Here is a 15,209-nt window from a genome sequence, read left to right as displayed (position 1 = left end):
ACCAGCGACACGCGTATTAATGAATTTAGCGTTGTGGAAGGGTAGGGGAAGGATTATTTCCATGTTTCAGATTTGGAACTTAACTGTGCTTACTTGAAACAATCTCTCATTTTGGATCCACTATTTGCAATGGCCAAGACTTTGTTTTTATTTCATTTACAGCAAACATACGATACTGTAGAATAGTAAACCATCATGAAAGCAGAGAAGCCTGACTCTGTAGCATATGAGTGTTAGCACCCCAAATCCTTATGAGAAACGATCGCTCCAGTGGGCAGAACTTGGAAGTGGAACACATTTAACACGGAATAAATCTGTAAAATTTGAGTTTATTAATCCTAACCCCAATTCCCACTTCGGATGGTGTAATGCCGCCTGCGTACGGCGTAAGGCATCGTCTGCACTTTGGCTATGACTTCGCGGAGATGAAATGGGAGCCTCGCGCCGCATCCGTTCGGGCATCGGAGGCCGTGTTTGCATTGTGTGCTGCTGATTACAGAGTGCTGCAAAGCCCGCAGACACCCTCACAGCACTGCAACAGGCTCCTAATTTGTTGTTCCCGGAAACACTGTCATCGCTAAGTTCAAAATATATTTAAGAAAAGCACTTACGAATACCTGACACAAAGCAATTCCCGTTTTTTTTTGTATTGACTTTTTTTTACGCGAAGAGAGAAAAATACATCTGCAATTTAAACTCATTACCTGACACCCTCTAGAGGCCTCCAGCCTGCAAACGCTTCAGCACGAGCTAATTTTATGAGAATATTCCCACCTTGTGCTAACTCGTTTCAGCTAATGAACCCCGGAGGGCCAGCGGCACGCGTGCCCCGGGCTGGTGGCTGGGCTGTGCCGGGGCTGGCAGCGCAGCGGGGAAGGTTTCATTAGCGAGACAGACACCAGCCCATAGGCAAGGGCTTGGGGAAAAAAAGTTTCGAGTCCTCTAGATGCGACGTTACCAACTCGGGGAAAGGCTCCGCAGGGAGAACAAATGGTGCTGCAGCCCACCCAGCCTTTTTTCTTTTGGAAATGGCAGGTAAGAAATCCAGGCAAGGTGCCGGCACGGCATACGACCTGCAAAGCTCGGCAGAGCTCGGGCTGCAGCATCTCACTCCGATGTTTGCGTGCCCATCCTTCTGCGCCAGACCCTTCGGACTGGACCTACAGCATCCCTAAACACTATATAAAGTGAGCCCTTGGGATGCAGCCCTGGGCGGCTGGCTGGCGCTTCTGACCCTTTTTGAGTGGTTTTGGCTAAGCTCACTGGGCAGCTAAACAAAGTTTATGTGCTGTTGGATTATTTTTCCCATCGCAGCTTCTCACACTCCAGCTTCTTAGGTTTTAGCACATTGCAAATCTTCCCCTGGCATGCTCTGCAGCAGAAGATGGATTATATTAAAGCAAAAAGCAAGCAAGGAAATGTAGAGTGAAAGCTCGGCTTCCACATGTAATTCAATCCGTGCCATTCCCCAGCGCGTGAAAATCCACACGCAACGATCCGGTGCGGCGCCTGTAGCGCAGCTTCACAGCATGGGGCGAAAGCGGTCTCAGCTTCACAATTTCCCGTTGCTCTTGACGAGAGATGACTCAAATGGTATCGACGGGCTTCAAGGCACTTTGCACGTTTGCAGAGAGATAATCCAGGAGTTTAGTTACCGGTCAGGGACACAGGAGAGGGAGGAGCAAATCTTCCTTCCATCACACGGTACCATCCCGTTCAAGGTAAGTTAAAGATGTCCTGAAGTGTCCAAGGACTTTGGCAGGGCCACGGTAGAATTTACCTGCCTCCATCCCAGCCCAATGTGTCATCGTCAGAAAATTCATGCCTAATCCTGTGGGCACCGTATTTCTAGACATGCCCAAGGCTATTTGGTGCTGAGCAGTTCGGCAGCATCCCAGATCTCATTATCGCTGAGGTTCCCAGATGAGGCATTTCCCAAATGAATCCCTCTGAGGGCTCAGCCCATACCGAACTGCAGCTCACAGCACCAGCGTCCACCCCGAGCCCGGGAACAACCAGTGCGTCCCGGCTGGTGGCATCCCACCCTGTCTGCGTGGCCACCTGGGAACAGGAGACCTGAACGAGTCCCTCGCAGGCATGAGGGCTCGTACGCCCTTAGCCAGGGCAGGTACTCCAGCACAGCTGGAAAACGGCACAGCTGCGGTTCCCAAAATGTGTGTAGCCACATCTAATGCGCCCTTCTAGTCCCAAACCCATGCAAACAGCACCCAAAGAATCTCTGACCCCTCTCAGCATATGCCCTGGATAATATTACATTAAACCGTACTGACCCTACCCTTCAAAATAAAAGAGCTTAGAATAATAGAATCACTGAATGGTTTGGGCTGGAGGGGACCTTAGAGATCACCTCATCCAACCCCCCGTGCCATGGGCAGGGACACCTTCCGCTAGACCAGGTTGCTCAAAGCCCCATCCAGCCTGGCTTCTAAGCTTTGGCAATACGAAAAGAAAAGAAAAAAACCTCACCAAATTCATCAGATAACTGATCAGCTTCTCCCGTTTCCGTGCTCTGATCAGGTAAAAACCTCCACGGTCCAGCCTGGCTGAACTCAAGCTGGACGTCTCCTCGCCCCGGCTGGGAGCCCAGGCACGGGGTTAGCAGCCGGAGGGGAGCTGCGGGGCTGAGCCGCCCGTCCGGGGCAGCAGGCTGCGGCAGGGGGGGATGCCGAGGGAGCCCCTCACCGCAGGAACGCTTCCCAGACGCTGCTCCGAGAAACTCGCACCCAAGCCCACGGCGTTTTCCTACGGCATAATTAAAGGGGATGAGAAAGACGGACAGACCAGCGGGCTGTCCGTCAAATGAAGTGGCTCGATGCCGTTGTTCAGACCGCTCCAGAAATCCGGGCTGTGAGTTCCCACCTGGGTTTGGGTGGGCTTCGTCAGCGTGCCCTGTTAAACACGCGGGTTTGCTGTGACCGGACGGGGACCTGGGCAGGCCTGCGCCCCGCCGGCATCTCCGCTCCTCTCCCGTCCCTGCCCACCAGCAGCCGTGCACCGCTTTGCTTCTGCCTGCATTGAGGCAGGGAGAGCAAGGAAGCGCGGTCCAATGCATCCCGCTTCCCAGGCGTTTAAATAACTGAATTCCCCGTAGAAAGCAGCGCGTGGAGGGGCAGGGTTTCTCCTGTCACAGCGGCTGGGGTGATCGGGATGGGTCTTAAGGTGGCTTTGAGTCAAGGTACGGCAGAGTAGCCTTTAGCAGAGGTAAGCTCATAATGGAAAATGCTATGGGAAATAGATTCTGAATCGAGTTCTTCCTGGGACACGTGCAGGAGGGCTGCTTGGCAGTGCGGCGTTATTGGCCCCCTGACCTCCCCGCTGTTGCTCCGTCCGTTAACCGGGCGAAGCAGTTAAATAGGTTGAGAAACGGCTGTGCAGAATCCTGCTCAGTGCAGGCGAAGGCACAGTCCTCCTGAGCGCAGGTGGACGTGTTCTAAGCCGTGCTATGGAATCGGTTGCAAAATGATATTGCTGCTTCAGGACTCAGAGAAGGCAGTTAAACCAGAGCAAGAACCACTGAGGAATTACCCAGGTATTACCTGGTATTACCCAGGCCAGGTTTGTCCCCAGCCTGCCTTTGCCAGCCAGCAGCTCCCGCTGGCAAGACGGAGAAGCCGGTGATATTAAATTACCTCCTAATTAAAATCTGACTCTGCTTTCATTCACGAGGCAAAGTCACTGGGCTGCATAGATGGATGACGGTTCACCCAGAAGTTATGAGCATTTTAATTATATGTGCATATAATATAAATGTCTTAGATAAACACAAACCCACTTTAACAGGGCCCTTTCTGGAGCATTACTCAGGTATATGAAGGCTCCGCTGCTTAATTAAATGTGTTTTATTTGGGTAAAAGATGGAGACTTTATACGGTTAACAGGTGCCTTATTTTATAGGGCAGTTTTCACTGTATCCTATGTTTTTTAAATGTGGGAATTTATCCCTTTAAAGGAGCACTACCGCGATGAAGCCTCTGCCTTTAAAATGCTACAAAGATAAGACCGTGCAATTCAAGTGGAGGGTAATTTTAACCCTAATTTACCCTTCCCAGCTGGACTGTTTGTCTTTTTAGTACTTTGCTTTGCCAAGGCAATGACATTTCGGTTGTACTCCCCAGCTCTGGTTAGCTTTGTTCCCACCTGAATGCTGTAGCAGGGGCTGCTACATTTATCCTGCTCAGACTTCAGAGGAATCTGCACATCAAAAATAGCTCCCCTGGGATTTGAGAAGCAAATCATTAAAACATCTGTATTGATGGGCTTTCCCACAAAAGTGCAGCTGGAACCGAAATTACTTGAGTCCCTCTTTTCAACACCTTTTCTAGAGCCGCAGTTGTTATACAAACAACGTCGGAAGATGGGGGTTTATTGGAAATTAGGAGGATTCATGCAATGCTCTCCTACAGAACGGCAGTACACGTGCTCCCGGAGCTGGGGCTTGTCTGGGAAACCAAGGTGAAGAATTTCCCCTCCGGCTGCCGAGCAGAAGCTCTCGGCAGCTGCCCTGATGGATGTCTGTGGCCATCCACGGCTTTGCCCAGCTCTGCAATAAGCCACGGCCCCGGGAAGCCCCCGGATGGGAGCATTCCCAGTGCGTCCCTGTGATGGTCCCTTCCATCAAGCCACGCCTGGGATCGCCGGCTCCAGTTACCAAAGCGAAGCAGGCAAATGGCCAGACTAAAAGCACGGGGGTCGCTGGAAGAGCAGCATTAACCCGTGCAGGCTGGTTTGGGCTTTGGCTTTTGCCAAAGGTTTGGGCTTTGCCAAGGGGAAATGCCTGAGGTGGCTCCAGAAATACTGCTGGAGCTCAGCAGTCGAGCACGGATTTCTGTTTCACCGGTTTGGATGCTGGGCAGTGAGATCCGGCGGTGCTTGGCACGAGCGTCGAGCACCCATCGGTACCAGGCTGAATTTTCGATCTGTCCATGGCGGGAGGCTCCTAAAGCTTTTGGAATGGCTTAGGTTGAATGGCTCAGGGGATCTGCTGCAAGCCTTCTTCAGGGACCTGCTTTTAAGTTTATTAAATCAGTGGGCTGGTAAATACACCAAACCTTTGGTTTATACCAGGTATTTATTCACCGAGTTCAGCGGAGTTGAGGCTTTGGGGGCAGGGTAGCTGGAAACAAGCTGCAAAAGCCCATTTTCTTTAATGCAGCTGGATGTGAAACCAGTCACTAACGCACGTTTCTTGTCACTCCCCTGCTCCTGGGCCGATCCCTGAGCATCCCTCTTCCAGCCGTATCACCGCTCCTTACGTATGTTCACCCCCCCAGCCCGATGCCCACGCTAAACCTCCGGCTGGTCCCCGCGCCGGGGCAGCACCGCTCACGCAGCCGCTAAATGCTTGACCGCAGTTAAAAATTGGGAATGTGAAGAGGATGCTTCACCTCATTCCCAGCAACTTCTGCATCCGTAGGGAAGTTCAGAGGGTGGGATGCTGCTGCAGCAAGCGAAAAAAAGTCTCTATGGAAGCAGCCACCATCCGTGACAGCAGCAGAGGAGCCCCCGAGATGGTACAGTCCCTTTGAGGAACAGCCGGGGGTTTATCAGCTACAGCCTTGCCTGTCCACGGGAGTTAAGCAAGACCACAGGCGCTGCCCACACCACGCAGGAGCGATGGCAGCCGGAGAAGCTGCTGAGCTCAGGGCTTTGGCACTGAGCTTTGTTTCCGAGCGGGAAGGGTGCTGGCGGCTGTGCCAGCTCGTAGCCTGCAAGCCAGCTATGGAAGAGCCCAAAAAATTTCTTGGGAAATACCCATCTCATTGTGTCAGAAACCGAAAGAGCAACTTTTGTCTCCAACGATGGGCATTCTCCAACGATGGGCATCCTCCCTGGGTGGGGGAGGACACACCAGCACATCTCCCCACCCCAAATTTTGGTATGCGGGACACGTACCTGCTGGCATTGCAGCCGCACAGGCAGGCAGCCGGGTCAGCCCCGGGGTTGTGTCAGCGTGTCTGTCTCACCGCAGAAAGCCCAACGTTGCAACAGGGACTCAAAAGCGTGGTTTTGAGCAACATAACCCTGCTTTTGGAGACAACCTGCAAGAACAGCTCGGCGAAACGTCAGCCATCCCACCCGCCCCTCGCCCCAGCACACAGGGCCGCCGCTGGCACCTCCCCTGCAGAGCCCTGCGCGCGGGGCCGGGGCCGCACCGGGACAGCATTGGTGTTGGCTCCCCATCCTTCGCCTTGCACTGCTGCGGTGTCGCTGCGTGCGCAATGGTTGTATAGAATCACAGAATGCTTTGGGTTGGGAGGGACCTTTCAAGGCCATCGAGTCCAACCCCTGCAAGAGCAGGGACATCTCCAACCAGATCAGGTTGCTCAGAGCCCCGTCCAACCTGACCTTGAATGTTTCCAGGGAGGGGGCATCGACCACCTCTCTGGGCAACCGGGGCCAGTGCTTCACCACCCTCAGCGCAAAAAATTTCTTCCTTAGATCTAGTCTGAATCTCCCCTCTTTTAGTTTAAAACCATTCCCCCTTGTCCTACGGCAACAGGCCCTACTAAAAAGTCTGTCCCCGAGACTTCTACCCAAGACTCGCACTAAGGGGTTAGAACTATTTCCAGCCTGTGGGTCGTGGGACCGATCCCACGTAGCAGGGCAGACTGGGTGGTTTTGGTAGCCATAGGCTTGGCCCAGCCCCTCTATATATTTTACTTACCAGAAAGCAGACCCGTCCAGCGCCAGCCTGGGTTCGGTCCTTCTTGAAGCCGAGCTGCCGACAGCCTTCCCCAGCCGGCAGCCCTGCTCCAGCGCTCACCCCGCTTGCTGCTCCGGGCTCCCGGCATCGGGATCCTCACGACCGGTGGGAAGCACGGAAATCCCCGCTGTGCCCGTCCGGCACAATTCTGGGGAGGCACCGCTTGTCTGAAACCGGTCTGTGACCTCGGGCAGCTTGTAGAGGAACCAGGTCTGCTTTTGGGGGATCGTTTCCCACCCCCTTGCCGAGGGATCTGGTTGCTGATCACGGTGCCCGTGTCCTGCTTTCTGCTGGCAGGGCTTGGAAAGACCTCAGACTGAATTAATGCCCCCCCCCCCGCGTTGTTCCTATCAAGTACTAACGAAAGGAATGGTAATCTTTAAAAAAATCATTTTTAAAGCATTTTCCACAAGAAAACGAAGACAGCAGCGCTCAGAACCACGGGGCGTTTCACTGCACCCACTGCTCCTTGCCAGGAGAAGGCCGGGCCGGGGCCGTGCGTCCGGGCACTGCTGGGACGCTGAGGGGACGGGGACCCCGCTCTCCCCGGGCACGGCCGGCTGGGAAGAGCCTCCGCTCCCGGCTGCGCCGCCCTGCCCCATCTCCGCACCCTCGGAAGACGCACCGGTTACCTCTTCTCTGTGTCGATTCGACGCCGTTTCCACTTCTCGATTAAAACAAAGCCACGCTTCTTTAAAGCAGAAGCGATCCCAGCGTTTTTTCCCACTTCTGCCCGTCCGCAGCCGCGCCGCCGTCTCTAACGCGTGTCACGGCAGCGAGCATCAGCCCAACGAAGCCGGCGGGCTGGGGTGAGGAGCGTGCGCCGAGGGGGCAGCCAGCCCCATCCTCCTCTATAGTAGCGATTGGTTTAAAGAAACGATTCCTAATATTCAATAAATGGCAGTTTTAATGTCTTCTTCATATATGATCTTAAAATGAGATTTTTAATTTTTTTATTTATTCCATAAACAATATAACAAAACTCAGCAAGTTAACAATATGACGTTTTCACCATACAGAGTCAGTCACAAATATTTAAAACCTTTGCAACAAGAACAACAAAACCCAAAATATTACAAGAATAATTTACAAGAGGATCTATAAAACAGCAAAGCGCTCACAAATTTTCCAGTTTCCTTTACACAATATCACTACACTCTTTCACAACATTTCTTTTTATTACAAAATTCCCAACAAAAGTTTAATTTTTTCTTTGTATTTTGGTTTTTAAAACCAGAAACTTTTAAGTATACATCCTTTTATTAACACCCGAAGGTGCAAAAAAAGGGAAACCTCACACATACAAACACTTCACAGCACTTTTCTAAGAAAAATATACACTTACAAAATATTTTACAAATTGGCACACTTAAAAATATACAAGATTTTGTAGGCGTCTTAGAGTGATCCTTAAGAATTATACTTCAATTGACTCTACAGAATATTTATAAAGCTTATTCTAAAAGAAAAAAGGCAAATCATTTCCAAACATGTTAAAATTGCAGTGTAAAATGTGGAACAGAAATGGATATGTTACATTCATAAAAAGGGCCATTTCATAGTTCTTAAATGCTCGAGGGGGGGATAAAAGTTTTCTTTAGCACCATAAAACAGGAGCAACTTCCTAACGAGGTGCCTCTAGTTCTATGGAAGGGAACGCAAGGAGCAGTACATTCACATCTCTGGAGGCAGCAGTCGAGCGCCCTGGCCGGCGCCGCGGGCAGCGGAACAGAGCAGCTCCTTGGATTTCTACCCTGCTTCCCACGGGGAGTAAGAGACAAAAGGAGTTTAACTGGTACCTTTCTTTTGCGTGTGTGTGGTTTAGTTTATGCTGAAGTCTTCCCTTTGTGCTTTTGAAATGGACGTTTGTCTAGCTAGCGAAGGGTAGTGGTGAATACCGATTCTATTCCTTGTTTCCTTTCGCACCAAGTGTTCAAAGGCTCAGTAAACGTGTCTGGCAACCCAAGCATCCTGCGAGATGGAGGGCATCCTCCTGCTTTAGATCCCAATTCCCTTAGATGGCTGTTACTCCACTGTCATTAGTGTCACTTGTTTACCTGAGAAACAGATTTGAAAAGCCTTGCTTCTACCACAGACATTGTTTATTTTCTATTTTTTCTTTTTTTTTTTCTTTTTTTGCATTATTTCACACGCTGAAGAGATAAAGAGGCACATTCTCAAATAGATGTCGGCGGCTTGAACCATGCAACTTCCACTGGACCCCCTGGGAGCTGCATAGGCAAAGTCCAACGCACCGAGTTGAGAAAGTAAGACCGAGGGCCTGATCCTGCACCAACTGAAGTCCACGCACCTGATCCTCTTCTCACTTACACTGACTTCAAGGGAGTTTTGCTCGTGACTTAACAGCAGCGGCCGGCTGCCGTCCAGGAAAGCACTCAGCGGGCAGGAGCCCCTGGGAGCGAGCTCCCACCTAAGCGCTTTGCTAGATCGGGACCTTAGGGAAAGAAGAATATGGTCCAGCAGGTAAAGGATGAAAATGCTTAAAACACCTGTATTTTGGTTCGTGGCCCACTTGAGCCGTAACGCCGAAAAAAACCACAGCAATCCTGACTGTTTAAAAAAGCAAGCCGCGCAGCAATGGTTCCGCAAAGCGACCACCGCCGGGCTGAAGCCAGCCTTGGCTTTTTCTCTCTGCCCAGACCTGGCCTCGGCAGGACGGCGCAGTGCCAGCAAGGGACAGCCCTGCGCGCTGCTGACGACCTCCTCCTCCCGAAAGACCTGGCTAAAGGTCCGCAAGTCATTATTCTCACGCCATTTCTTAAAAAAAAACAACCCAACCCTCTTACGCTCTAAAAAACGAAAAGCAAGATGTAAACCTGGCTACGTTTTTTTTAAAAAGACGATTACTCAAATCCCCATCGCCTATTATTTTTCTGTTTACAAAACCTCTATATGCAAGTACCTCCAGCAAAACTATGGCCGTCGGGGGTGGGCTGGCTACTGCTGGGCCGCTGTAGGGTTTCTTTCCGCAGGACATCCCCCGCACGGCGCAGTCGCCGCAGGGAAGCGGATGCTCTCCCCATACCGGGGAGACCCGCGCTCCTGCGGGGAGGTGGGGGGAGAGCCAGGGGCTTGCGCTGAACTGCCCCACGTTGGTCTGCTCTCAGATAGATTTGATGACCTTCCTTTGCAAGCAGCTGGTTTCTGCTTCTTAATTTTGCTGCCGATGACAAGTTGCCCAAACCGCAGTGTGCCAGCACGGCGCGGCTTAGGAGCGCAGCGTCACTGACACCGCTCCTCTCGTAGGGCACCCGCTGGGGTGCCTCTAGAGGAGGAGTGAAACAAAATAAAGCAGAAAAGGCATTTTAAGGGATGCTGCAGAATAAACGGCTTTTGCGTGGCTTGGATTAGTCGCCCCGAACAGCCAGGAGCCCAAGTAGAAGATGCAAGAGGAGGCTGGAAGTGCACGGGGACTGGGCAAGAGGCTGAGCCGAGACGGGAGCCAACGCGGGGAGGTGTGGGGAGCCCCGGGGGTGCGCAGATGGTGGGCAGGGATGGGTGGGACCGACATCCCGGTCCTCCCACAGCTGGGAGCAGCGCCGTGAAAAACAAAAATTCACCAGTACTGACAAGAAGGGCAAGTGGACAAGGCGATCTCGTATGGCAAGGAGTGAGGCCGAGGCGGGAAGTGATGAAAACCTTGAGGTAGTGATAGGCAGGTGGAGATGAATTTTAGGAAAGCAAACTTCCAGCTCTTCAAGGAGTTAGTCAATAGGACCCCTGGGAAACTGCCCTCAGGGACAAGGGAGCAGAATGGAGCTGGCAGATCTTTAAGGACGCTTTCCCTTAGAGCACAAGAGCTCTCGATCCCCAGGTGTAAGGAGTCAGGCAAGGAAGGCAAGAGACAGGCATGGCTGAGTTGAGACCTGCTGGTCAAACTAAGGGCAAGAAGGAAATGCACAGGCAGTGGAAGCAGGGACAGGGATCCTGGGAAGAGTATAGGGATGCTGCCCGGTTGCGTAGGGATGGGGTCAGGATGGCCAAGGCGCAGATGGAGCTGAACTTGGCAAGGGATGCAAAGAATAATAAGGGCGGCTTCTCCAGGTACGTCAGCCAGAAAAGGAAGGTCAAAGAAAGCATACTGCCGTGATGAGCAAGGCTGGCAAACTGGCAACAACGGACGAGGAGAAGGCTGAGCTACTCAACAACTTCTTTGCCTCAGTCTTCACTGGCAACCTCTCTTCCCACACCTCTCCAGGGGATGGACCGCAAGACGGGGACTGGGGGAGCAAAGTCCCTCCCACTGTAAGAGAAGGTCGCGTTCGTGACCACCTGAGGAACCTGAACATACATAAGTCTATGGGACCTGGCGAGACGCACCCCCGAGTCCTGAGGGAACTGGCTGATGTAGCTGCCAAGCCACTGTCCATGATATTTGAAAAGTCATGGCAGTCAGGTGAAGTCCCTGGTGACTGGAAAAAGGGAAACATTGCACCCATTTTTAAAAAGGGTAGAAGGAGGACCCTGGGAAGTACCGACCTGTCAGCCTCACCTCTGTGCCTGGGAAGATCATGGAACAGATCCTCCTAGAAGCTATGCTAAGGCACATGGAGGACAGGGAGGGGATTTGAGACAGCCAGCATGGCTTCACCAAGGGCAAGTCCTGCCTGACCAACCGAGTGGCCTTCTACGATGGAGCGACTACATCAGTGGAGATGGGAAGAGCTATGGATGTCGTCTGTCTGGACTTCTGTAAGGCCTTTGACATGGTCCTGTACAACATCCTTCTCTCTAAATTGGAGAGATATGGATTTGATGGGTGGACTGTTCAGTGGATGAGGAATTGGTTGGATGGTCGCATCCAGAGGGTAGTGGTCAACGGCTCAATGTCCAGATGGAGACTGGTGACAAGTGGTGTCCCTCAGGGGTCCATACTGGGACCAGTGCTGTTTAATATCTTCATCAATGACATAGACAGTGGGATCGAGTGCACCCTCAGCAGATTTGCAGATGACACCAAGCTGTGTGGTGCAGCTGACACACCTGAGGGACGGGATGTCATCCAGAGGGACCTGGACAAGCTTGAGAAGTGGGCCCATGTGAACTTCATGAGGTTCAACAAGGCCAAGTGCAAGGTCCTGCACCGGGATTCGGGGCAACCCCCAGTATCACTGCAGGCTGGGGGATGAAGGGATTGAGAGCAGCCCTGCGGAGAAGGACTTAAGGAAGAAATTTTTTGCAATGAGGGTGGTGAAGCACTGGCCCAGGTTGCCCAGAGAGGTGGTTGATGCCCCCTCCCTGGAAACATTCAAGGTCAGGTTGGACGGGGCTCTGAGCAACCTGATCTGGTTGGAGATATCCCTGCTCTTGCAGGGGGGTTGGACTCGATGGCCTTGAAAGGTCCTTCCCAACCCAAACCATTCTGTGATTCTATGAAGATCAAAAGGGAGAAGGGCAAATGGTTGGCTCAAGGCAATTGCCGAGTTTTGGGGTCAATCAGCAGAGATCACTTTTTCAGATGCAGAGGAGGGCCAGTGCCACACCATGAGGGATGTGGGCTCTTTAACATCTCCCCAGTCAGAGATTTTTGGGGACAACATGGGATGACAACCGAAGACGGCAGCGAAATCGGAGCGACAGAAGGACTGAAGGAAAGAGCAACAAGGCAGCTGGTATTTGTGATTAGCACTGTCCTGAAACACCTAGCTGGGTATTCATGGATTTCCAACATATAATAAAATAGTCAATACGTTTTATGCCTTATATTCATGCCCTATTGCACATTTCTCGAATGCAATAAATATTGCTGTCTGGTTCAGTACAAGGTATTTTATTACGAGTCCCATATTCATAATATTAAGCGTAACAAGCACAGTGCAGGCCAGTCGAAATGTGCTTTCAAACGATGGTTCTGGGGCAAAAAGAAGGGCCGTGCCGCATCCCAGCCCTGGACCTGACCTGTCTCCGTAGGAGCAGCAGCCTGAACATCCGAAAGAAGGGGGCCGGCAGCCCCTCATCCTGCAGCATGTGGGAGGAACGCTGAAAAAACGGGATATGCCAACACCATGGCAGTGGCCCAAGCTTGTTGTATCTGCTGAGCCTACGAATAGAAAAGACAGCTGCTGGGGAAGCAGGGGAGAGCGTGGAGGCTGCAGGTAAGCCAAACGCCCAAGGATGGAGCCCTCGCACAGCTCTGTCTCCAAAATAAATCCTGAGCATCTTCGGGATCTCCCTCCTGGAGCCAGAGCCGGGGTGGGATGCTGCACCCTGCTCCCACCCGCCGCAACCCGCGGGGTACCCAGGGACCGGTCTCATCCGGAGCAACTCACTCCGGCCAACGCCAGCAATTCACTTTTTCATGGAATAAATGAGCTTACAGGATAGTTTTCAGAATTACTGTTTTTTCAGAATTCCTTCTTTCATCTGTTAAACAAAACGCAATGCAATGACTGTGCTGTTCTCTCCGGGATTGCAGAGCGGAGCCTAAGCTGTACCTCAAGATCTGCAAATGCTGAAAACACGTTGATTCTAAATCGACACTTTGCAACTCAACTTCGATTTGAATTGTTCAGTCTGCTTTTTTGCTAAATTAACTGAAAACAATTCTGCTGTTTTGCCTCGCGCGTGGGCTGAAAAAACCCCCTACTTGTAAGGAAACCCGAGTCTAGTCCTGTCCTCTGCGAAACACCCTCTATGCTCACGACCATGTCGAGAACGTGATCTGTCCGACTGCTATTAAGGCTCCTCTTCCTCATCGTTTTCTATTGCATAAACGTGTCCAAGCCGCGCATCCCTCTGCTCCCAATAGCTCCCAGTTAGCAGGGCTCTTGCATATCAAGGTTTCGTAAGAAATCAGCAGCAAAACGCACAGGCTCTCAGTTGCACAAGGAAAATAGAGATTTGTTGGGTTTGTTATTCTCTTGGAGGGCGAGGGTGTGGTGAGTAGGGTTACAAATAAGGCCTTTTGAGAATACATTTAGCATTCAATACTTAACGCTGTCTTAATAAAGTCCAGTCGTGTATGATCCGGCCCTGATCGGTGAGATCACAAATAGCTCCGTGTTTTTTTTCTTTTCTTATCTTAGGAACTGAATCAAAGAAAGGGTTCAGAGCTGTATTTAAAACTAATGACTTTGCTTCTGAAAGCTCAAACTATATTGGCATCGCAAGGTTAGACATTTAGGAAACACCAAAGCTATGACAGGAGAGCGCTTTCGACAGGCTCTGCATTGAAAATGTTTAAGAAACTACTCAAAGGAAAAGTAAATAGCAATAAATGTATGAAACGTATTAGTTCTGTTTTTATAACTATTTTAGAATTTATCCCAGGTTCTTATAAAATATATAAAACTGAGATACAAAGAATTAGCAATGTAACTTTGCATTTCAAATGATCTTCAGCTACAGGTTTTGCTTTAAGAAAACAGACACTTGAAAAGCAGCTGTTCTGTAGTCGCTAGATGCAGACACTCGAGTTCCTGGCAAACTTACCGTCAGTGGTTTTCTGAACTCCTCCACCATTTCAACTCTCTCCTATAATGAAACTCAACATTTCACCATTGTTTTTCTGCTCATGGTTTCAAAGAGAGGACGTTACCATTTCCCAGCATCGGTTTCAAAGTTCCTTTTTTCTTTTTTTTTTTTTCCCCCTTTTTTCCCTTTTTTTTCTTTTTTTTTTTTTTTCTTTTTTTCCCTTTATGAGCTTTAAACCACAGGGTGAATCCATGAAATGAGGTAAGTAAATTTGGCACACTTTTAGTCATGTCCATAAAACTTTTGGTAAGTTGTATAAGTGAACAATATCGTTTTCATCGTGAGTTACAGGTGCTTTCAAAGGGGGGTGGTTAGTACTTAACAACTGGAATGTTTCTAGTAAAACCAAAAGGCATAGCTGCAGAAAACACTCACAACCCAATGTTGATAGAGAAGTAAAAATATATACAATACAGTCACTTGTTCATAGTTTGGCACAATTTTTTGTTGTTGTGGGTAATAGTGCATAAACTACTGTACAACAGTATGACTTTTAAAACAGTCTTTCACAGAGAATACCAGATTAGGTTTGCTTTCAAATAATAAAATTCCCACAATTTCAAACTCTTCATTTCAGCACTTACATTTCAACATACCACAAGGCAGATTTCGAAAAGGAGCCGACGGGAAAAAAACCCCAACCGAAAAAAAAAAAAAAAAAAAGGAAACCAACATCAACCGTCTTTCTAGAAAAGGGAGTCTCTTCTTCAAATACAGGAAAACCCAAAAATGTTGTTTCTGCTTTAAGAAGAATGGAGTCTGATTCCCTGCAGGAAAAAATCAAACATTTGATGCCATCTTAGTTAGCTCGTCTGGAGTCACCACGACGGAGCGTACGCGCTAAAGGCGGGCGGGTACAGAAGATGCAGCTTTAGATGATGCAGGTTAGGAGATAAAACAGCAGAGGGGGCCAGAAAGCACTCAAAATTGCCACGTGAAGCTCAATTAGGAACGAGTTCTCATTTGCAAAGGAAAGAGCCTTTAAGTTTCG

At 50.3% G+C, this 15,209-nt stretch overlaps 1 protein-coding gene across 7 annotated transcripts in view; it reads right to left on the bottom strand.

Moving 5' to 3' along the window:
- Positions 1-7,693: 7,693 nt before the first annotated feature.
- The window catches only part of NEXMIF (neurite extension and migration factor), a 175,225-nt gene continuing 167,709 nt past the window's right edge, over positions 7,694-15,209 (bottom strand). For 6 of the 7 annotated variants that reach the window (XM_072877072.1, XM_072877073.1, XM_072877071.1 and 3 more), the window contains one exon: positions 7,694-14,985. In XM_072877072.1, coding sequence (XP_072733173.1) covers positions 14,799-14,985 — 187 coding nt within the window. In that variant the 3' untranslated portion in view covers positions 7,694-14,798. The remainder of the gene's footprint in view (positions 14,986-15,209) is intronic. The other variant, XM_072877075.1, reaches the window with a different exon arrangement.

This window comes from Ciconia boyciana, chromosome 12 (assembly GCF_034638445.1).
Source record: "Ciconia boyciana chromosome 12, ASM3463844v1, whole genome shotgun sequence".
NCBI classification, from domain to species: Eukaryota; Metazoa; Chordata; class Aves; order Ciconiiformes; family Ciconiidae; genus Ciconia; species Ciconia boyciana.
This window is presented reverse-complemented; position numbering and strand designations above follow the sequence as displayed.